Consider the following 25,667-nt stretch of genomic DNA (forward strand, 5'->3'; position numbering starts at 1 on the left):
TACCCATAATGACAAAGGGAAAACAGAGGTTTAGAAATTTTTGCAAATTTATTAAAAGAAAAACCTGAAACATCACACTGACAAAAGTTTTCTGACCCTTTACTCAGGACTAAGTTGAAGCACCTTTGGCAGCAATTATACCCTTGAAATATTTTGATATGAAGCAGCAAGCTTTTCACACCTGGGTTGGAGAATGTTCTGCCATTCTTCATTGCAAATCCTCACTCAGGTTGGATGGGGACCATGGGTGGACTGGTCTCTCCAGAGATGTTGGAGAGGGTTCAAGTCAGAGCGCTGAGGTCCCAATCTGAGGTCCTGGGTACTGCGGCACAGGTTTTCATTTAGGATATCTCTGTCATTTGCTCCATTCAGCTTTCCCTTAACTCTGACCAGTTGCCAAGTCCTGGCTCTTGAAGAACACCCCAAAAGCATGATGCTGCCACCACCATGCTTCACTGTTGGGTAGGTGATGGGTGGTCCACTTGCAGACATGACATTTAGAACTGAGGCCAGATAGTTCGATCTTGATTTCATCAGAACAGAGAACCATTTCTCAGAGTCTGAGAGCCCTTCAGGGTTTGTTGTTCTTTGCAAACTCTAAGCAGGCTTTCATGTGTTTGACACTGGGGAGAGGCTTCCATCTCGCCACACAAAGACTAGATCAGTGGAGGGCTGCAGTGATGGTTGTGCTTCTTGAACTTTGTCCCATCTTCAGACAGGATCTCTAGAGCTAGGTCAGAGTGACCATCAGGTTCTTGGTCACCTCTCTGAGTAAAGCCTGGCATGCATAGTGCAATTCCAAGCCAACTCTATGACAGTTGTGGTGGACTGAATCGTTTATGATGCACGGTCATCATGTACTGTCTCCTCTGCACAAGTAAGATGGCAACTGCTATTGTTCAGAAGCGTCCCATATGGAGATTGCATGAAAAGTATCACAGTCTGGAAATTTCTGACTGCCCCACTACATTTAAACAAAGTGTGCAGTCATCTTTGTCTGGCAGACAGTCCGACTACAAACGTGGGGCTACACTCAGATGTTGGAACCACAGACTCTGGCAGACTACGCTTACGTCACACTTCCCCACGTGAACTCTAGCAGACATGGGAATCTGGAAACCATGAATCTGCTTCCACTATTGCCCCTTAGATCTGCCAACATAAATGTGATAAGCATAATCCTAATATGTTTTAATGTCGTTGAATGCAAGTTTGCATGTGTGTCTACTTATTATGCAGGCCATCTGCTTTGTGGCTGCTTTCCAGTCAACTTTTTGTGAACTTTCCTCTGCTGAGAGAGGACTTTATTTGAAGGAGACAGAAGTCAAAACCTCTCAGACGGATCAGGAGATTGTTTTTTCACAGCTTTGCACCCAAAGCAGTGCTCACTGTATGTGTTTGTGAGACGAAGTAGGGTGCATTTGAAGCAGACAACCTGTGAGTGAGCCATCTATCAATCTTGGTGTAGTGGAATGCTTGGAGCGACAGCTGGAAAGGCGGTGAACCCTCAAATATTACATGACTGCTGCGTTTATGCTGGGTTCTCCCATTTAAACAGATGCAGAGCAGTCTAAACAGTGAGCTTCTGGTTCACTGTTATTTAATCAGCCGTGGCTCTGTGGCTAATAAGCAATTCGCTTGTCAAGTCATAGAGAGGACATGTTTCATTTAACTCTGTTCCTCTAAACAGGCTTGTGTTTGGGCTGCTGTTCATCTGTAAGCAATGGCAATGATGATGAAATGGGTGACAACAAGAATTGCTAGCACTAAACACAAATTACCCCCTTTGCATTGTTATATAGAGCCTTTCTGTCTGGGTATTCGAGCTGTAAAATGACTGGCACTGATGGCTTACTGGATGGGGAACACAGGCGACAGGCCAGCAGCTAGAACCACATGACTCTTGGAATGACTGAGCATCTTTGTATCTTCAAGGGAGACAGATTTTTATCATTAAAAAAAAAAAGGAGTCAGAGCCGTGTTGTGACTGTCGATGTTAGTCACCACTTCTGTCTGGCTCTGGTCCGCAGGCTTGTAGGGCTGGAACGCCTTCAAAATCTGTCACCGTTTCCCTTTCTGTATTGGCTTCGGACTCAGTGACCCGATCCCTCACAGGTCCGCTTACCGGGCTCATGGCCAGCCCAGTGGCCGAGCCCAATGTCCTAACCCTGTTCTGCCTTTATCTCCTATAGCCAGATGGGTGGCCGTGAAGCTGCAGATGGAGTAGAGAAAAAAAAAAGAAAAAGAAGATGAAAAAGAGTCGTCTGTGGCAACGCATATTAGGAAGCTTTTTAAGCAGCTCTGGATTATAGCCAGACAATAATGGCAATGAGCTGTAACTTTTCCTTCAGCTTGTGTGCTCTGGACTGTGATGCATCATGCATTATGTACTGTGTGAACTTTCTTATTATTGTGATCATGTGGCATGAAGCCTGTAATAATGGCTGCAGCTCCAGAGTGCTCAAACTCAGCTGTCATAGCTTTGATTAACCATCCACCCAACCAATAACAGGCTGAGTCTGTTTGTGGAAAAATAGGCCTTTTCTTTTTTTTTTCTAAAGCTTGCAGCTACTTCTGCAAAAAATGATGAACACTGAGAGTTTTAATTAGAGGGAAACTGATGATAGCATGTGATGCAATATGCTACATGGCTCATAATAAAGATGATACTGTCATACGGCAATCCTGTGATAACTGATTTATTATGAGACAGCCAGGTAATGGTGCAGGGCTCTGGTCTAGCTTAGTTGGGGGAGTTGGTGCTTCAGTCCTCTTGAAATTGATTTTTGGTTCTGCTCCAGATCTTGGCACTGTAGCTTTACTCAGAAAACCCAGAGAAAAAAGACTTTAAATCATAAATCATAACATCTTATTGAATGAAAAAAGCAGAATGCTCTTGAAAAGGTGAAGTGCAGGGTTCGTGTATCATTTCACAGCAATTTGCTGACAGTTTTACGCTTTTTTTCTGCTTTACCCTTTAAATAGTCAGTGTCAAACAAGTGAAAATATGTATTGTCAGTAGGTCAAGGGGATATGATAAAATAAACATCATAGTTTTGCCCTTAATGGTAACGCTTTTATTTTGAGGTATTACAGAGTTAAAAAAGACGATGCATTCAAATGCATTTTCAGGTGTTACAGCCCCCTTCTCTGCCTAATACAAGCCTGCAGTGGCATTCTCAACTCAAGTCATCATCAAGACATTTGTTGTCAAGAGATTGTCAGAAATAGCATGTTTATTATGGCTTTAGCATAGCTTTAGCAGAGTAGGAAGTAGAGGTGTTTGAAAATATCGATACACTGATATGTCGTGATATTTCGCGATGCAATACTGTATCGATATTTTAAAATGCAGTATCAATATTATTTAATTAATGATTTACTTTGTTGGTGCGGTAGTTTGTGGTGCTATTTCACCCTCTGACCTCTAGTTGGCAGCAGACAGTCGACTCTTCCCTCTTCTCCTCTGCTTAGACAACAAGATCATGCAAGACTTCCGATCTGGGTGAGCTGGTTGCTCACGTCTACCCAGCAGTGCAGCTTCTGCTGCATTCATAGAGGATATGTGGACTTATGTTGGCTTCCAAAACATTAGAGACTATACAGACCTCTACAGGAGTCAAGTCGTTTGTAAGATATGCCACGCCAGAGTGAAATACTTGGACGACATGACAAACCCGAGCGCGAGATATCATAGTGATAGCTTAGCGGCTAACAGCTAACATGAAAGAAGCCCACTGAAGCTACTGCTGATTTTTACTCATGTAACCATAATTACCCAGAGAAGTCCTAAAAGTATTTTAATTCATGACAACAAATGGGAAAAATCCTCATCTTCAAATTGCACTAAAAGAGTTAAAACTCTAGATGATGCAAGACACCATATATTTAATAATACACCATGTGAAATTGAATTTACATACTATACAGGTAATTTTTATAGATTTTTATTCATAGCTTAATTCTGTTCTGTTTTAATCCATATTAACTTAACATTACAGTTATTTATTTCTATAAATAAACATATATATATACACCCACATATACATACACAAATATACAAATTTATATTTACATATATGCAGTGCTTAACAAATTTATTAGACCACCACCCAAAGTAAGGTTTATGCCACAGCTGCCCTAAATTAACAGCATTGGTAATTACCAAAATCATTTTTTATGTTTCTGTAATGGTTAATACACCAATATGTAGAAGCTCTATAACCCAAATGATATTTTTAATGCTAAAATATAATTATTATTGTTATCCATGAGTTTTCAAATTTACTAATTTACAAAAAAAACCTGAAAAAATAGTAAAGCACATTATTATTTCTTGATTAATATGTCAAGTTTTAGTTATTTACTTGCATTCCTGAATTTTAGTGGTTAAATGTTATGCTTGATTCATTTCTGACTTCTCAGAGAAGCCCAGTGAGCCGGCTCAAATTTGGGTATAAAAAGCTGAATTCAGTTTGAAATTCCTCATTCCTGATCAAAATGGTAAAACTCACTGAAAATGAAAGAGTCCGCATTCATGATGCTGGATGGTCTCTGAGACAAATATGACAGAATTTGTTAAGCACTGTATCTATATATATATATATATGCTCATAGTATCGTGATATATCGATATCAGCACCCCTGTTTCGTGATACCTATTGTATCGCCAGATTCTTGCCAATACACACCCCTAGTAGCAAGTGGGTGTGCAAAGCAGCCCCTCTTACCGCTGCTTCTCCGACCTTGTTGAACGCCACAGCCTGCTTCTCTGAGACACCATGGGTTTGAAACAAGACAACTGTCAGGCGATACATATCTTAAAATGGTTGTTTAAACCATTTGTTTTTCAGATGAACTGCTTCAGCACTTGGCTAGCGACAAACCCAGTTGATCCGATGCAGCACAGCTCATTTAAGAGCTCCTGAAAGGCTCACAGAGATGCTCAGTGTGGTCCACACACTGACTTGTTGCTGTGTTGACAGACCTCAAGCTCGGAGAGGGAAGAGACCTTGGGTTTTTTACAACTCCAGTGGGTGACGTGACATGAATGCTGTGTAGTGCTAGAGTAAAACATGCAGATGACTGAACTCAGACTGAGCTGTTGTCTTTCACATATCTCTCTGCTGTGCTAACAGCAGCATTGGTCATGCCACATGTGTGCACTATAACACAATGCATGCATTTAAACTGGTTATGATCGTTTTGGAAAATTCCCTTCAGTGGCAGAAATTTTACCAGTGACTTAAGAGATACCAGCTTACTGCCTACCACTAGTTGTAAGTCAACTATACAACAATAGACTGGGTTATGATTGACCGTAAGACCATATGTATGCTGTAGGCTTGTCCATTTAATGTCAAAACAGTGCTTATTCCTCTCTCAAATGTCAAGAATGACTATGACCTGGCTGTAGGGGCTCATCCTGCTGCTCTGCTGTATTTGTCCAGCCTCCATGTTTGAGTCACCAGAGTGAGAATCAGATTCAGACTCTGAGAACACTGACCTCATCATTCTCAGGCAATTTGACCAGACGGACCAAGCTGTTCTCTAAGGTCTGACACTGGGGAAGATGCACTCGCAGCATGAAGGTTAGCGAGCAAAACTGTAGAGAGTGATTACACTTGTAGTAACTTCTGGTCCATGAGAAGAACTCTCGAGTCTGGTTTTGTTTTACACAGACTCAACCTCAACTAATTTCTTAAATGAATCCACTGTTTAATTTTTATTTGGCAAAATACAGTTTATTCTTTGTTTTCAGCTCTCAGTGTGCTCGGCACAAAAAGGCCACAGGGCATCGGCTTTTTCTTGTGGCATCGTTCAGAGCTGTCTCATTTGCAAATAGCTTGGCTTTTTGTACGCTTCCATGCTTCATGATGCCACTTATGTCTTACTGATCAATCAAAATTAAAAGAGGATGGGACTCTGGGGATCTGGTACTAGGTTTGTGAGAAAGAACGGAAGAGGAGGAACTAATCTGACCTGTGTGATGGTGGCATGTCAAGGTTTAAAATTGTTAAAAATACCAGGATACTATTCCTTCATAATGATACCATGATTTTTTTTTTTAAATTACTTGAATTGAAGGAAATATAAGTGTAAAGAACAATTATAATAGACCTTACAGTCACTACAGAGGAGAGCAGAATTGATTCAACATTTTAGCCTTGAAACATTAACATTCTGAACAAGTGCTCTGAAATGAGTTAGTGGAGTGGAGCAGCATGCATAAGAGGGATGTTTTAGAAATCTGTTTAACTCATTTAAAATATCAAAGCACAGAAGGTTTGTACAAACTATAAACTTATTTAGCTTAGCGTACCTGTTTCAAAATGTTGTTTTACCGAATAAGATAAGGACGCTTAGTGTTTATTACTGGAAATGATTCGTAGTTGCAATGTTGTTCACACACTTAACTTGTGAACTGAACTGCATTGTGACAGATGATCAAAGGAAGTTTTTAACTACTTCAATGAGTAGTGGTGAACACACATCTAGCATTGCTACGAATCCAATACCAGTATTGAAAATACGTCCAATACTGCTAAAAATAGGGGTATTGGTATCGGTAGGTACACGTTTAATGCACCAATCCGATACCAGAGTGAAATGACACAAGTTATTTGCCACTTTTCATCTGCTTTTGCTCAGTTTTTATCTCTTTTCACCTACTTTTGCTACTTTACACCAATTTTGCCAAATTTTTACCCATTTTCATCACTTTTTTCCCACCAGTTTTAACAGACTTTTCCCCAATTTTGCCACATTTTTGTCAATTCCAAAACTTTTCCACCACTTTAATGCTACTTCCAAACCAATTCTTAACCATTTTCACGCCTATTGTTGCCTCTGTTGACCCATTATTGCCACTATTAACCCCTCTCCACTGCATTTTGTCCACTTTAACCACATTTCACTATTTGTCATGGCTAATGTTGCCAGTTTAACCAATTTCTGCCAATCCATTTCCTCACTTAAGCTATTTTTGCCAGTTAAACCACTTTACCCACATTTAAATCCCATTTTACCAAAATTCCCACCCATTTTTGCCACTTTAAACCTATTTCTGCCTCTTTCTATTACCTTTTTATCACTTAAATGCCAAATTTTGCCACTTCACCCCATTTCTACCCAATTTAACTGCATTTCACTATTTGTCATGCCTGATGTTGCAAATTTAACCAATTTCTGCCACTATCTGCCTATCTTTTTCCTCACTTAAGCAATTTTTGCCTGTTTAAACAACTTTCTCCCACTTTTAAATCCCATTCCACCAAAATTCCCATACATTTTTGCCACCTTTTACCCATTTCTTCCACTTTTTATTCCCTTTTTATCACTTTTATTCCAGTTTTTGCCATTTTAACCAATTTTTGCCTTTTTGTTTGCCACTATTATCATTTTTTTGCCATTCCTAACCCATTTCAGCTTCTTTCAAAATGCCAGCTTACCACCTTTTTCAGTGATATTTGCAATTTTTTTTTAATCCAATGTTATCCATTTAACACATGTTAATTCTGTTTTCAAGAAAAGGGATTTCAATTTTTAAGAACAAATCAGTAAAACTAATATTTGCTAATTTGATAAGAGTGGATATTATTCAGGTTAAATATAAACTATGGATATCACAGCTTAACTTTACAATGGACCATGCTTTGCTGACTTCCATGAGATCCCAGTTTGACTAGGCCCCAGAAAGCTTTCCCATTATCCCTCCATATAGGCAGCCTTGTCTGCACATGACTGTTCTTGAGTATGCATGGCTGTTTTCAACCACCTTCAGGTACAGTGGAGGTCCCAGCTTTATATGGCAGGTTAGGCATGCATCTTTTACAGGGGTTTTGTCATCACTTTAAAGTGCCTTCATGCCTTTATCTCGATTTTTTACCATTTAAATCAGGAATACTGTGGCTCTTTTTTAAAAACCTCACAGTCTTACCGCCCATCCTCACAGGTCATGGCTCACAACATTCTCCTCCACCACAGCGTCTGTTAACAGCTCACAACAAACAGGCAGGTCAAAGTAGATGCTATTCACACCATGTCCTCTGCTGAGCAGAAAGCACCACATCGGGTACCCCCAGGGAAGCGTGGGGGTCATGTCTTCGGGCAGACGGGACAGGTGTGAGCTCAGAGACACAGTCTGCTCGCCTGCCTGGCTGCCTCGAGGGCCCTGCTGTACCTGTAAACACTGCAGAGTTATGGGGTCCTCACACATGCTGGGGGCAAGTCCGGGTCAGCCGGGATGTGTTTATGGGAGTGGAAGTGGGTGGCTTCTCTGTGTTAATGCATTCTTGTGAGTGTTTAGTATAAAGAGGCTGTAGGATAGCAAACCTTACAGACTGAATATAGTTAATATTTAGACGTGGCACACATTTTAATGTTGGAAGCCTGTGTGTGCTTGTTATCAGGCCACGTGGAAGCATCTGGTGCAACACAACCCTGGCTCCAGAAGAATCGGCTCCAGATGTGTTTGTGTTTTGGCCTCAGTGTCTGTTTGACAGTAGACTGAGCAGCCTGCATGTAAATCACTTTCATCTGCCTGTTTTCCCCTTTTGTCTGGATTTGCAGAAGGTATTTGTTTATTTTCTTCTTCTTGACTTTCAGAATGCTCTCTGCTGTGGTTGTATTCTTAAGTGTATACTCTCTGACATAATTACATGCGTGTGTTTGTTTGTGTGTGAATGAAGCAGCTGCCCAGTCAAAGGCCAACCAGATGGACGGGGTAATGACTATGATCAGACTTTATAGAGTTACACTCCTTAATGAGGGACATTCTGCTTAATTCATATGCCACTAACAAAGCCAGCATCATACCACATAATTAACACATCAACTCTGACTGACTCATAAATATACATCAATGTCTATTTAGGAGTCGAGCATAATGCGCAGCTGTCGGCGCGGCGAGCAGACTGGGTGGCACGCTGACAGAAAGTGGGAAAGATGTGACTTTTGGAATTTTTCTCTGTTTTCATCCATCAGCTGGTGTCAGAGGTGAGGCGTTTGTCAGAGGAGGGAAACCATGTGGCTGCTCTGCGCCTGTCTGACGCTGTTGGCCCTCAGCTTTGGATCATGTGACACGGTGACGTCAGAGCAAGGTGAGTCTCCTCTTCTCTCTTGGACCTCTTAATTTTTTTTAAATTGCCAAACAAAGACGGGTGCTTTCATGTTGATTGGTTTTATTTAAAAAAAAAAAAAAAAAGTGTTAAAAAAAATCCCTTTTCTTGAAAACAGAATTAGAATGTGTTAAAAATGGCTAAAATTGGATTTAAAAAATTGCAAATATTACTGGAAAGGGTGGTAAGCTGGCATTTTGAAAGAAGCTGAAATGGGTTAGAAATGGCAAAAAAATTGATATTAGTGGCAAACAAAAAGGCAAAAATTGGTCGAAATGGCAAAAACTGCAATTCAAGTGATAAAAAGGGAATAAAAAGTGGCAGAAATAGGTTTAAAGTGGCAAAAATGTATGGGAATTTTGGTGAAATGAGATTTAAATGTGGGAAAAGTGGTTGAACTGGCAAAAATTGCTTAAGTGAGGTTTGAATTGCTGTTGTTTTCTTCCTTAACAGAACTGGCACGAATCGGTTTAGAAGTGGCAAAAACAGGCAGGAAAAAAGCATGGAAGGAGTTTAAAACTGACAAAAATGTGGTAAAAAGTGGAAAATTGTTGGCAGAATGTGCTAAAATCAGGTTAAAATTTGGACAAACTGGTGTAAAGTGGCAAAAATGTGTAAAAATTGTGCAAAAATGGGTGAAAAATGGCAAATAAAACAGGCAAAAATACATTACTTTGATTTCAGCTTAAATCTCACCAAATTACCATGTTTTTGTACTTCATTCCACTAATTTTGCACATTTATTTTTTAAAAAAATTTGTAAAATATACCATTTTTAATCATTTAAAAAATATTCTTCTTTTTTTAGGGCTTCTGGCGACCCCCTCTCAGTGTCTCATCGACCCCTTAGATAAGAACCAGTGCCCTAAACAACTGATCCAAAAACAGCTTTAGAATAAAAGTATTATGTGAAAAAAAGGCAGCTCAAGATTTTGTTTTAAAAGAACACCTGAAAAAATATCACATCTACATTTCAGGCCAAGGATGTCTCAACAGACATAGCAGGATGCTTACCTGTAGTGCTGTTATCCATCTTTGGCCAACAGAGGTTGAACTCTCAGTTACTCAAAGGGTGAAGGGTCTTTCTCAACCTCCACGGTAAACTAGGCTCTAGTTTCTGTGATGGCTGAAACACCAGACTGTTTGGCTCACTGTTCATCAAAATATGAGTGCTAAATACAGTTCAGACATACTGATCCAGTGACTGATCCACTTCAAACACCGTAGCCTGGTTGTCACTCAGTCTTTCCCCTTTATACACGGCACAGTATCCTGTTTTCTTTTGGAGTACTCCAGTTAGCAAAACTGGGTTTCTCAAAACCATTTCTGAAAACCGATACTGGCCTTGGTTTTCAAAAGAAAACCTGGATAGAATTACCCTGTTACAGGTGTGTGTTTTAAAAGGCACTTTTACACTACATATTCTGACCACAGGGGGCGCCAAAATCCAACTCAAAGATCCTCACAACTAGTCAAAATGAGATATTTAAAGTGATTTTGATGAGGTGAAATATTTTTGGACAAAATGTGTGTTTTAAAAGGCCTTATCTTTACCTCATCTACTTAAATACCTATGTGTATCAATGTTTTGGATTCAGGATGGATTACATGGCAAATAATTTTTTAGATAGACAGACAGACAGGTAGTCGTTTATTGCCATTGCATTGTAAAAATACAACAAAATTACATTTGGCAGTCTCCTCTGTTGCAGCAAACACACTGGTCCAAGTGGTGGTTAGAAATCTGCAGCCTCTCATTATCCATCCTGCTGGCGAGGGAGCGGGCACCTCAGAGAAAGATGCTCATTACGACAGATTTGTGTGGGGTTGCTCTTAGCCTAGCCTGCAGCCCGGCTTATTTGCCCTGCCTCCGCCTTCTCGCACAATGCCGTCTCTACCTCCTTGTTACCTGGCTGTAGGTGTCGTGCTGCTCCGCGTCCTCCTTTCAGTCTCCGAGCGCCCCATTCCCCAGATAATCTCCATTAGGAAAGATGTAAACTCCGTGGGCACGCTGTCAGTTCTGGTGTAAGTGCAGGGCTTTGTTTTGCTGCTAGTGATGGAACCTTCGTACGCGCCGCCCCATGCTACCTCAATAGGTAGCATTCAGTAGTCTCCAAGCCAGGAGTTGTAGTTGAGACTGAGGTCTTCTTTTTCACTTTTTTGGGTTTTTCTTGATGGAAATTTCCTGTTCGTTCCCTCAGAGGTGTCCTGGACCATCCATCTTTGTTGTTTTCATAGGTTTCAACATATGTTGTAAACTTAATAGTGAAAAACCCCTACAAGTCCAAGATATAACTCAAGAGTGCATCTTTGTTGCTGCCAACTGCTCAAAAACTGGAAGCTTTCCTCAAATAAAACCAGAAGGGACAAATCAGAGAGAAATAAGCACACAGTGAGACATCAGATCTCACTACAATGGATCTGACTACAGAGAGAAAACTTTCAGACAGCAGAAGAACCAGTATCAGAGGCAGAGACCAGAAGGCCAGCTCTGCTGAAGTCTACTTTTCTCTGATTAAAGGCTCGATGCATACATTTGCATTCCATAATCTGATCTCTTCATTAAGCTTCTATGTAATCAGTGCATTTGGGAGACTGATTTTAATGGAACTGAAGAATTACTGCACCAAAAAATTAGCTGATTGCCAATGGGTTGTGAGTGTGGTGTGGTATTAAGATTTTCAATCTTGTCACAAAAGCAAAACCAATTTATTTTGAAAATGTTGAAGTATTGTTTGAAAAATTGGAATTTTAAACAAGTTGGAAAGTAACTGTTATTTCAAATTGGATAAAAAGAAATAAATAGGAAAAAATAAAGTTAGAGCATTAATTTACAGCCACTGTGGGCCTTTTTAAAAATTACTTTTCTATGGAACATAATTATATATGATTAATTGCTCCCAACCAGCTTCTTATCAGAACGATCCCTTTATTGCTGTTTAAAAGCTAAAAAGACAATGAGGTCTCAAACTTTTATAGGAGCTGGAACAAACTTTTTCCAGGGTCTAATCTGGACTTGCATGCTTGACCAACTTCCAAGCTTTGGAGCCCATCTGGAGTTTGACAGACCTGCGTCTGTCTCTATGGGAGATGGCGCCCGAGGCTACAATGAAAGCGGACTTTAAATTACAGCTTATGTCTTGTTTGATGCTGCTGGCTGTGGGTGGCAGGGCGGTTAGTCTGCGGCGAGGAGGCGTGCATGTTTACCATTTGCGGTTTTGTTCCTCTTCACGAACCATCAGTCATTCTGAGTTTTTGTGTATTTCTTTAGGAGAAAAATGAGTTTTTATTATTCTGCCTGAGCATATGTTTGACTGAAAACTTTTGAATTGCTTTTGTTTTGCCTTTTTGATGTCTTGGAGAAAAATGTGCATGTGTTTCTGTTTGCATCCAGGTGTTTGTGTGTGTGACAACAACAGAAACAGACAACCAAGAAATCAAGAGGTAGAAAGGTGAAGAGAGAAATGTCTTTTATTGTCTTGCTTTATTTATTTATTTCATTCTGAACTGTCATACTTTTCATCACGCTGTCAGTGTGTCCTCAGGGGCCGGCTCTGTAATATCACTGGGGGGGGGCGAGCAATCCCCTACAGCTCCTGGAGCTCTGAAGGGAGCTTTGTGGATGTGGTGGTCCCTCTTGGGAGACCCATGTCTGAGATTTTCAGATGAGACTGAGTCAGCTCGCGGCTCCCCTGAGTCCTTCCCCCAGCAGTTGGAGGAAAGTGCTTTCTCAAGTGCAGCTATAACATTTTGTCACACCAAGCACTGCCACACATACACGAGCAGCGTTCCTCTGACTCATCCAAATCTCTACTCGCTGGTAATTTGCTGACATTACAGTAGGAACGTAGGTTTAAGTAAAACTAGTGTTGAGGAGTTAAATGATTGCACTGCAGTTCTGCAGAGAGACTAGTCCCCATGACTCAAATAAATTGAAAAGATTTCCCGGCTTTGGTAGAGTGCTGCTGATCTTGGTCTTTCTGTACTGAAACACCCTCCACTGTCTTAAGTAATAGTTTCAAGTATTGATCAGTTTTTAGCTTAAATTAATGTTTTCCCGAAGGCAGTAAATGCTGGCAAAACAACCTCACAGAAACAGAAAATACCATTCTGGAGTACAGGAATAAAAGGGATCTGTTTTGTGTATAAACTATGAGGGGATATAAATGTCTTTAGTTTAATTCTGTGCAGATAATACTGAATATTTGAGGGTGCTTGTTTTGTGAAACAAACTACAGAACAAGATTTGGGATGACTGTTTTCATTTCCAAATATTCATACTTATATTAGTGTGGAGTTTAAAAAAACGTTGACCAGAATGAGTCAAATTAGCTGTTTTTGCTGGCTAAGGTTGTCCAAATTTTGATACTTTGATACAACCCTACACATGGGTCATACCATAGTATGAGAGTATGAGAGTATGGGAGAGATCTGTCTCAAAATTAGGAACAAATATATATCCACAATTTAGACGTATTTTTCAGATCCACAAATGTATCCACGATTTACACGTTTTTTTTTTATTTTGTGTGTGCATTTATCATGACTTATCATTTGTAAATCTTCAATTCTGCTTGTGAATTGTTGAAAGTGCATTTGCAGATCAACCAGCACGCGCATTTATTTTTGAGACAAACGTCACACAGTTTTGAAGAGATTCACACACACAAAGTGGAGCATATTCACATGTGTGAAAGCGCCACCCCTCCATCCGAGGTCGAGCTTAACAGCATGTTTTTTATCTGGGCCTGTGCACCCCTGGTAGTACACCCAGCAACCACCAACAGTTTACAGGGGCTTAGAACATACACACGACAACCAGGGGGTTGTGGCAACCCTCCTACCCACCCTAACAGTACCCCAGGCTATGTTTAAGTGCCACATCTACCCGTAACTCCTCCCTAAAGCTGTGGTTTTTGTTTCGTTTTCAACAGATTATCCTCCCATGCCCTTGGTAATGTACAGACATCCAGAGCATGACCTGGATTGTGTCAGTCCTCCTTCCCACAGATGGGGCCCTCAGGTGGGCGTGCTTGCCATTACACGCCTTTCTTCAGCCTCAGATTTCAGCCCAAACATGCCTCAAACTTCTCCACAGTACTGTACATAAGATGAGGAACTTAAGGAATAGTTGCATATTAAATCGCAGTCGCAATATTGGGGAAAAACATTGCAATTAGATTTTTTTCCCGAATCATTCAGCCCAAAGCCTGAAAACGGGACAGTCCTGTAAATGGGGACACCTGATCACCCTATTAATGAGGGAAACCTATAGTAAGACCTATAACTACGGGACTTTAGGTTTTTAACCGTACTGAACTATGATCCCAACACCGAGGCAGGACCGAACTGTTACCTCCATGAACCATTACACCCCCAACTAATATCTCATCAAAACTGAGGAATAGTTAGCTCTAGTTAGCTGTGCATCTGCCTTATGAAAAGCAACACTTCACTGATTTCCACATGGTCTCTGTCTCCCACCACATCACACAGTGCTCAGAGTTGGGAGCAGCAGTTTGTAATTGATAATTTGGGTTTTATAACCTTCATCAGTCCTAATATGTAATTAGATTTGTCCTAATTCCATTCTTATTATAAGTTAGACTCAGTAGGTTGAACTGATAAAGCAGTGTCACTCAACCCTGCTCAACCAAAGAGCTAAATGGCCAAATAGGTGCAAAAGTTGCAAAAAAAGTGGCCAAAAATGGGTGAACAGGGGTAAAATATGCAGAAAATGGCAGACAAAAAATGAAAAGTGACAAAAAATGTGGAGAAAAAGTAGCAGAAATGGGTGAGACATGATAAAAAAAATGTCCAAAAAGGTAGCGAAAATGGTTAAAAAAAAAAAAAGCAAAACAAATTGGCAAAAAAATGAGTGAAAAGTGACAAAAAATGTGGAGAAAAAGTTACAGGTGGCAAGCGACAAAGATTTGGGGAAAAAAACAAGTGAGAAGTGACTAAAATTGGCAATAAACAGCAAAAAGGTGCGGGAAATGAGTGAAAAATAATTAAAAATGGCAAAAAGCAGTAACAAAACTAGGGAAAATGAGTGGCAAATAACTAAAAATGGAAAAAAGCAGCAAAAAAAGTGGGGGAAATGAGTGAAAAATTGCTAAGATCAGCAAGACGCAGCAACAAAAGTGGGGGAAATGAGTGAAAAATAACTAAGATTGGCAAAAAAGTAGCAAAAAGGTGGGGAAAATGAGTGAAAAATAACTAAAATTGGTGAAAAGCAGCAACAAAAGTGGGGAAAAATGAGTGAAAAATTACTAAAATTGGCAAAAAGCAGCAAAAAAGTGGGGGAAATGAGTGAAAAATAACTAAAATTGGCAAAAAGCAGCAAAAAAGTGGAGGAAATGAGTGAAAAATAACTAAAATTGGTGAAAAGCAGCAACAAAAGTGGGGAAAAATGAGTGAAAAATTACTAAAATTGGCAAAAAGCAGCAAAAAAGTGGAGGAAATGAGTGAAAAATTGCTAAGATCGGTGAGAAGCAGCAAAAAGGAGGGGGAAAATGAGTGAAAAATAACTAAAATTTGCGCAAAGCAGCAAAAAGGTGGGGGAAAATGGGAAAAGTGACTTGTAATGCAAGAGGTAACTAAAATGGGCAAAATATGGCAAAAAATGTAAAAGATGGGCAAAAAAAAATCACAAATAAGGGCAATGAAATTATACAGACAAAAAAATAAAGGTTGACAATTAAATCTGACAAAGCCTGCTGTACAAGTTTGGGGAACAAATTGCAATCGATAATTCTGAGGTCAAAGTTTCCCTTTTTTGTTTTTTGTTTTTATTCTGGGAAATCATATTTCAAATTTAGACATTCAAGAGCCACAAATCCTCACCAAAGAGCCACATGTGGCTCCAGAGCCACGCGTTGAGTTTCACTGCGGTAAAGTGTCGTGGATTTGTCGGAGTTGTTATGAACCATTAGTTTTATTTGGGCCGGGAGCATGCCATGCTAACAGATGAAACTAGAGAGTGTGAGAAACACTGAAACATGAACATTACGGTGCCCTTTTTACTTTGTCCTCTGCTGATTAGCAGTGTTCAGAACTGACAGGTAACCTTAAAGGTGTGACTAGTTTCCATACTGAGGATTAGAGAGCAAGAGATGAACTTTAGTAAAACACTTAAATGTGTAAGTGCTTCAGGGTTTGAGCTGCTTCATGAATGAACCTGTCCTGTGATATTTAGTCACTGAAGAGAAAATTTTGCATTAAGAGCTCCATGAGATCTGCTTACAAAGGGATAATGAGTGTGCAAGTACTCTGAAACACCATTAACTAAGTGAAGTGGTAATGACTCACAGATTTATACCACAAAGGGCCAAAAAATACCAACGTGTACAACTCAGCACAGTCACATTTGTGAGGTGTCCAGCTGTCTGGGATGTTCTGTCTGAGTTTGTTGTTGTGCAGAGCTTGTAAATTTGTGTGTCATGAGTCAAGTTTATGTGTGAGTGAGCCTATGAGAGTGTGTTGAATGTGGGCCAGAGGCCTACGAGGGGAAAATGAGTGAGCTCATCCTTCTGAAGTGCAGCATTTTTAAGTATTTCCACTACTCTGTCCTGCAAGTTTATCTCTGGAAAACATTCAGGAATGCTCTCTCGTCTCTTTCATTTGGCCAAGAGGGCATGTAAAAGACTCTGTCTCAATCCATCCTTTATGTTCATTATCTCCTCCTCACTTTTCCATGTTTCCCCTCATTTTTGCCCTACATTGACTGCCTGACTCATCTTACTGAATCATCTACTATGCTACCCACCTCCCCCTGCTTGTGTTAAATAGCTTTGGGATCTCTGAGTTTCTGCAGATGAGCCGCTTGGTCTAATTATCTTGGGATGCCACATTAAAAAGCACATTCAATACCCAACGCATCCTCTCTTATTAAAACCCTCACAGTGCTGTCTGACACTGTTAAGCACCTCTGACCTCATCTCCCTAATGAAAAGGCTTTGCTGAGATTGTGCAGCCATACAAGCAGACTAAAACCTCAGACTGTATGTTTCAGAAGACCCAGACCACTCCAAAGCACGTTGCTTATCTTAGCCGGGATATTGAAGTGGTTTGAATAAAGTTGTTGTGGCACATGCATGTTGTTTTTTGTCATAATGAATGCCTAGTTGGAAGGTATGTGCCCAGGTATTGACCTAAGGCGAGGTTGCATTTAAGCTGCTTACAGTCATGATGAGATCTGGTATATTTTATTTGTACAACCTCTAAGTCTTTCTACCATAAAAGTGGCGTTTCACTTCCTTAAAGACCTGAAATGGCCTGAGTTTGTATCTTTGGCAGGGAGGAGACTTTAGGGGGGAAACACTCACAGCAGTGTGCTGCATGTCTGCCAGTGTAGTATCATTACCTGCTTTGGCAGGACTTAAACGCAACCCATCAAAGAGGAAGTGAACCCAGCCAAGACCATCCAATCTCTTTAATGCTACACGCAGCTAATAGCTGGATCCCGGAGTTGTGCGCATACTATGTGCTAATTAGCTTGTCAACAAGCAAATGCTTTTCTTTGATCACAGCTTGAGAGGGAAATGGGGTTCAAGTTCTGCAGTGTGTGTCCACTGCCAAACTGCCAAAGTGCCTGGGAAAGCAACAGTCCACTAAAATATCCCTCTTTCTTGTAGATATACAGACACAGCTTGTGAACTCAGGAGTTTAAGTCCAAAATGCTGCCAGTAATTGCCTCAGGCACAAGTTATAACTTGACTCACTAAATAATTTTATTTTACATAACCTTAAGAATTCATTTACCAACTAAATGCAGATTATGAAGCTTTACCAAGTCATTCATCAAGGCGTTCAAAGACTAGACAAAGGGACTACAGTTCTGATGTTTATCCACCAAACAGTCCAGTTTGGTTCAGTGTAGTTGCTACGGTAAACCCTGATCTTGATTGTGATTCCTCTAAGTGTTGGGAATTCCAACCCTTTAAGAGAATCCAGTAATTCAGCTCAGCTCAGTAATAAGTGCTGGCCTATTAGCTCCTCGCTGTAGCATTGGAAGTGATGATCCTTTTGACCAATAAGCAGACAGCAATAAGTCTAGCTCCACATAGACGGGAGCTAAAAAAGCATAATTTACAGATCAGCAAATTTGGACTTTTGATTTTTTTGACAGTGGAAATGATTAGAATTGTGTATCGTACTGAACAAAACTGGACAAGACAGCTAGGTGGAAATGCAGATTTACCTCTCAGCATCAGTTTCTCTAGTCAATGTGGACACAAAAGCATGGAGGTAATATTAATGTAAAACAATTAAGAAAGTTGTTGGTCAAACAATGAACACATCTGAATGCAGATCCACAAATGTGGACACTTTTATTCAAATGCATACCTAGTTCAGTAAATGTGTACAGCAATCCACAGATGTCTACACAAATAAGTCACTGGGTAACAAATGTGCTCACAGATCTACAAATGGCTCCACAATCAACAGATTTGTACACAAATGTGTGCGCAGATCTATAAATGTATACACCAATCTGCAAAAATGTACAGATTTACAAATATGTGTAAAAGCATAAAATGGTCTCATATATACAAATAAGTCTCAAATATAAACAAATACAAAAATGTGAACAAGAATCTACAAATGTGTACACTGATCCACAAATTAGTTCAAGATCAACAAATGTGTGCACATATCTACAAATGTGTACAAAAGTATATGATTGTGTTCACAAATATACAAATGTGTACAACAATCTGCAAATGTGTACATGGATCTGCAAATGTGTCCAAAATCTTAAAATGAGCCTAAGATTTACAAATTTGTACAAAAAAATCTACAAATGTGTAAAGAGATTAACAAATGTGTGCACAGAGCTAAAAAAAAATCTACAAATGTGTATACAAATCTTCAAATGTGTACACAAATCTACAAATGTGTACACAAATCTACAAATGTGTACACAAATCTTCAAATGTGTATACAAATCTAAAAATGTGTACACAAATCTTCAAATGTGTACACAGATCTTCAAATGTGTACACAAATCTTCAAATGTGTATACAAATCTAAAAATGTGTACACAAATCTTCAAATGTGTACACAAATCTTTAAATGTGTACACAAATCTTCAAATGTGTTCACAAATCTTCAAATGTGTACACAAATCTACAAATGTGTTCACAAATCTTCAAATATGTGCACAAATCTTAAAATGTGTGTACAAATCTTCAAATGTGTACACAAATGACTGATACAAACACAAACAACAAATCTGTTAACAAATCTACAAATGTGCACAGATCTAACAATGTAATAAAAAATCAAACGTGAACACAAACTCCAAATGTGTGCACAGAGATACAATTGTGTACACAAATCTACAAATGTGTGCGCAGATCTATTAATGTGTACACAAATCTATAAATGTGTACACAAATGACAGATACAAACACAAACCACAAATCTGTTAACAACTCTACAAATATGCATAGATCCATTAATGTGTACACATATCTAAAAGTGTTTTTCGTATCTGTATTAAAATGTGTTGTATTGACAATTTATTAAAAGGACAAATGTGAACATGACGCTACAAATGTGTGCACAAATCTAAAAAGAAATGTACAAAAATCTAGTTATGTGCACACAATTGAACGGATATGTGCACAAATCTACAAAATCATACACAAATCTACAAATGTGACCACAAATTTACAAATGTGACGACATATCTGCATATGTGTACACAATCTACAATGTGTACAAAATTACAAATGTGTCACACATGCACACACATGTACAAAAATCTACAAATTTGTTCAAATATCTGCAAACCTGAACTTATCTCTACATATGTGCGCATGTATCTACAAATGTGTACATACATCTAATGTGTCTCCCATCTACAAATGTGTCTCAGATCTTCAAATGTGAAAAAAATCTGTAAATGTGCACACAATTGAACAGACATGTGCACATATGTACGAATATATACACAAATCTACAAACATGAACAAAAATGGACAAATTTGACCACAGATCCACAGACGTGTAATGTTCTTCAATGTGTACAAATGGTCGAAGTCTACAAACCTGTACTCAGCTTGAGAAATGTGTACAGATTTACAAATGTGTGCATGAATCTACAAATGTGTCTCAGATCTACAGATGTGACCACAGATCTGCTTATGTGTACCTAAATCTTTAAACGAGTCTCAAATCTACAAATGTGTGCAGAAATCTTCTAATTTGTACACAGATTTACAAATGTGTACAAATGTGTGACTACAATCAACAGTTAACTTCCTTCAGTCTGGGGTATGATCTAATTCAGCCTCATTTTGTGTAGAATTTTATTTTTTACTCTTAAATAACATGAGAGTTGATCCATATTTAAAGTTTTACCTCACAATTGCTGACACCTTTGCCTTATCAATAAAACAAAAAGCTTATTTGTTGGAAATGGACTCTTTCAGCTTCAACAAATTTGATTATAAGGCTATTGTTTGTAAGTTACACTGTCAAATTTGAAGTAAAAATTCTGGTGAGACCACAGTGACATGGTTCCATGCTAGCATCATAACACTAGTTTGTTAAAGGGTCTTTGGTTTATTAAACATGCTGATACACTGTATTTGACTAGAAAAAGATGAGCCTGTTTTTCTTTTTAGACATGACAAGATTTAAGAGTTGCTGAAATGACAAATGAAGAGACAACAAAGTATTTTGGGAATCAAATATACACTAACATAAAGTAAATGTCAGGACAGAAGTCTGACTCCACCTTGGAAAGGACAACAAATCTAACATCAGGGGTGCTAGGCTGGGTGTAAAGGGCAGGTTGCTCATTGAAAGGTGAAAACTTTCTCACCTCTCATTCTCCTTCTACACTTTGCCACCCTTTCTGCTATCCTTTGAATCTTTTTCCCCGTCTCTTCACCTTCCCATCTCTTCTGTTTCCCAACTTCTCATTGTGCTGCCTGCCTGCCTCCAGCCAGGATTACTCCTGACAAAGCCTTCATCTCAACTCTGTCTGATGGAAGCGGGGCGGTGATTAACAACTACAGAAAAGAAAACAGATAACAGAAAGAGTAAACGATGATAAAAGATAGATCTTAGAGTATATTGCCTTCAAAAATAGAGATAAGCTCCTGCTGTACACTATAAGTGAGAATATAGGAGTCTTTTTTAAAAGGCAGCACTTTCTTTGAAAGGCTGCAGAGAGTGATTTTTGTGCTGAGTTGGCAGATATGATTTCAGGATGGACCAAAGTTATAAATATATATCTGTATGACTATGTATGAGAAGAAGAGGAGGGGAATAAGAGAAAAGGATGTATTATGGATGCATGCGAGAAAGCTCGGAAGACTTGTTCTTGATATTACTCCCTGCAACTGTTCCAATGTCACATTCAATTTCTTTGATTTCACGTCTCAACTCAGCCTCCTAAAGAACCTCTGCTTGACATCTCTTTTCCACACCTTGATTTGTACATTCAGACGGTAATAGGAGAATGATAGAATACAGAGGCAGACAGGCTGTGCTCTGAAATGGTTGTGTTAGAGAGCCGAGATGAGCCAAAGCTGCAGGGTGTCAAGCGATGGACTTGATAATAGGTGCTGAAGCGCTTAATGTGATTTAATTCTTTCTTGAGCCTGCTTGCGTGAAATTAAATTCCTTACTCTTGATTAAAGTCAGTTGGATTTTATTGTTTTTTTGTAATTATATTAGTGCCCTCTCCTCTTGTTTTCATGTGACTTAGCCTGGATGGAGTAGACATGTGTGTCCCTGTGGCGTGCCTCTGTTAAGTTCATCCACTGTTTTATCAAAAGTGTGTTTTGAACAACTAAATCTTTCCAAATCATGAACACTCTGTGTTCCATTCCACAGTTCCTTGGGGATAAAGGAAACCATAATAAATAAAAAAAACCCGGATTAATAAAGACCAGGAATGTCCTTGGAAACCTTCCTTTAGCTAACAAAAGTTGTTCTCAATCCTCCACTCACAATCACAGGCTCTCCTGTGGTCCGTTCGAATACTCCATTTTGCTTAGGAAGGTTCTTAACTGAGTGAAACGTCCCAGACATGATAAAGGCCGTTCGAATACTCTAACTGAAAAGGAAAGGAGCTTCATTACTTCCTTTATTATCTCCTTTAGCCGTGGAAAAACTTGACCATCCTTTACCAAAGCAGAGATAAAAAGATGACTCACAATTCTTTTTTTCATCAAACCATCGATCAATTTGACTGTAACTTTACTAGTTTCGACTCAGAGAGTAAAATTCATTGTCAAACTTGTAATTCATGTGATAAAAGGAAGGGAGTGAACAGAGGAATATTACAGATATGAATCTATATCATTCCTCTTATGATAATGATTTTGTTTCTTCTCATTTCCATTTTTTATCCAAACAGTAAACCGATCAGTCAGTATTTCAAACTACATTTGTTTTGCTATTTTGAAATACTAAAGTAAATGTAACTAGAAAAGCACTCAGCACGCAGACCTCTGCCATTAGCCCTATCTCCCAATAGTGAAGAATCCTTTAAATAATTCCTGGATCCGTCACCATGTGCCCCCCACCACGGCATTCGCCGATTACTTGGAAACACAGTGAGGCAAAGCATTGGCTTCACTTCGGGTGCCAACAGATGCACCCATGGTCTCACCGGACGACTGGAAGTCATGGCAGAGGGTGAATATTCCTCTGTTCCTCCCAGCATTGTGAGTGTTCTCGCTACAATTCGCTGTCTTTCTCTCTGTTACTCTCCGACTCGTCTCCTTGACCGGGTGTGCGTCTTTCAAACTCTATAAACTCCAACACTTTGAACAGAAACACACCCAAAAACTGCTGCTGTGATTGAAGTTACTCATGTCCGCCATCTCCTGGTGTAAAGTGGTAACAGCGCAGACCTCTGCCATTAGCCCTATCTCCCATAGTACAGAATCTTTTAAAATATTCCTGGATCCAGACGGTGATCTGGATCACTCCCAAAATCTAATCAATTCTTCTTTATGCCATTTCTGGCATTTCCTGAAATTTTCATCAAAATCTGTCCACAACTTTTTGAGTTATGTTGCTAACAAACAAACAAACGAACAAGCACACCTGATCACATAACCTCCTTGGCAGAGGTATTAAAGGTTTATAAATCACCAATTCCAGCAATTAAGTTGACGTGTTGCCATATTGGGATTATTATATTTATCGTTATCATTATGCAACTAAGATGCAGTTTATAGAGCTTTTCACATAACGAGCTGAAAGGCAGACAGAACCAGAGTAGACTAAGAAAATTAACATAGACAAGAGAATTAAAGAAAATGGACTGGTAGGAAATAAAACAAAACAATTTAATATTATTGGGAAATAAAAGGACTTGAACATCATGCATCTAATCATACTGACTATGAGTTCAGATTACAGTTTTTTTTCGACTGCATAAACACTAAAATCAAAAGTATTACACAATTAGGGATTTGCAAATCACTAAACACACTTGTATACATTAGACACAGAAGTATATCACGATGTCACTTCCTTGCAATTCCAAAGCACTGACTGTCAAATTACCACACCAGTAAGTCATTGGTTAAACACAGCCATCAGGTGCACAAACACATGATTGCTTAATTGTAGACACACTCAGGTTTAAGCACTATAAAAATGCAGCAGGTGAGTTCACCTGTCTTCAACCAAAATGGAAGAAGAGTGAGGTTGAGAGAGAGAATCCATAGAGGAGGAGAAGGAGGAAGAGGAAGAGGAAGACCTGAAGCAAAAAGAGAACATGCTCAAAGAAGAAGAGGACCAAATTCATCAAAAAAATCTAAACCAATCAAAGAGTTTTTCTCGGCATGGCAGTGGAGGGTTTACGTTCTCTGGCCCCAGGCTCAGGTAGCCCTCATTCAGGCCATGGAGGAGGCCTGTGACCAAATCGACGACGCAGCTGTGCAAGGATGGATTCAACATTCAAGATGGTTCTTCCATGTTGTCTTGCCGATGAGGACTACTACTGTAGTAGCATGAACATGTGGCATGTTTTGTTGTGATTCTCCATGCTGACATGTTGACTGATTTGGCTAAATGGAGAGAAAAAATTATATTTTCGTCAGTTTGCAGCATTGGTCTTGTGTTGTGTTTGGTGAATTTATTGTATATTTGATCTTTCTCTGTGTACTTCACTTACAGTACTCTAATCACTGAGAAGTAGAATTGCTAAAAGTGTTTAGGTTAGAAACAGCAGTGTGTAACTGGTTCAAACAGAATTAAGTCATATGAAACATGTGTGTTACATATGGTAACAAAATGTGTTTTTTATAAATGAGTGTATAGTTTTTACCAGAGTGTTTCATTTTGCAAAGGATCTGAGGTGTTCTGCTACTTGTGTGGGTGGTTGTGTGAATTGTGTGTAGTGTTTTGACAAAATGAACCCTGTTTTCAAAATCATGCTTAAGCAATCGAAAAAAACTGTAAGAGAAACATTTCTGCTGTTTAAATGTTCACAGTCACAGTTCCTCTTCCTGAAGAGACTTTAGGATATAAAAATCTTTGTTATGAGTCTTTTATGTTTCATTTGTTGCTCATAACAACACAGGGGACGTGGTAGATGCGTGTGTGTGTCCCTGTCACATAAATGCTTAATATATACTAAAATATTTTTTGTTCCATGCCACAAGATTGTCAACCTCTTAAGCACCAGTGCTATATATATGTATATATATGTATATATATATTTATATATACACACACACATTCCAGTTAGTGAACCAGTCCACACAGTGAATGGGGAAATTACTGTGTCCAAAGCAAAGGATTTGCAAAAATCTGTGAGAAATGCTGCACAACGAAAGTGATACTCAAAATATTATGCCAAGGTTGGCAGGTCTGCTGAGGTCAAGCAGGAGAATTTTAGTGCCCAAGTGCAACTGCTACATTAGTGATTGTAGTCACACTGAAAATGTACAGGCTGTAGGCAACTCTGCTGCTGCCACAGATACTTCAGCGTGACACTTGAGACAGGGACTCTACTACTAATGTGTTATAAATGTCATTGAGGGTGTATATTGAGGGTTAATGGACTATAATGTGACAGTGGTAGGTGATAATGTGCTGTGACAGCAGGTCTGATCATGTGAACTTACTGTGACAATTAGCATCATTAAAAATGACTGATGATGGATGTAGGCTCCAAGTAAATATAATAAACTTGTTGTGAAAAATCCCCATAATGCATATGGTATTGATGTCAGCATGTATTACATTGAAAGGTTGAGATTCTGACAGCAGTCCAGCAGAGGAGGCCTTGCTGGCCCTGACAGCCCATCACTGATACAGAGCTTTTATCTTTTCCTCATAGACATGGTTTTTAGAATAAGCCAGTGTCCATGGGGTTGCATAGAATGAGGTTAAATTAAAATATCTAACCTTCAGCTTTGGCATTTGGCACCCATTAACTATTCAAAATGCAACTGACAGCAACATCACTCTAAGAAAATCATAAGGTTTTATTTTTGGGGTTACATAGGGCACCGCCTGCTTTCAAAATCTCTGCAGTCATACTTTGAAGAAAAAAAAAACCCT

General features: G+C 39.2%; 1 protein-coding gene across 4 annotated transcripts in view; it reads left to right on the forward strand.

Annotated features, from left to right (window-relative positions):
* Positions 1 to 25,667, forward strand: part of col16a1 (collagen, type XVI, alpha 1) — a 169,189-nt gene that overhangs the window by 11,079 nt on the left and 132,443 nt on the right. For all 4 annotated transcript variants that reach the window (XM_041808222.1, XM_041808224.1, XM_041808225.1 and 1 more), the window contains exon 2: positions 8,986 to 9,101. In XM_041808222.1, coding sequence (XP_041664156.1) covers positions 9,026 to 9,101 — 76 coding nt within the window. In that variant the 5' untranslated portion in view covers positions 8,986 to 9,025. The remainder of the gene's footprint in view (positions 1 to 8,985; positions 9,102 to 25,667) is intronic.

Source organism: Cheilinus undulatus, linkage group 16, assembly GCF_018320785.1.
Source record: "Cheilinus undulatus linkage group 16, ASM1832078v1, whole genome shotgun sequence".
Classification (NCBI taxonomy): domain Eukaryota; kingdom Metazoa; phylum Chordata; class Actinopteri; order Labriformes; family Labridae; genus Cheilinus; species Cheilinus undulatus.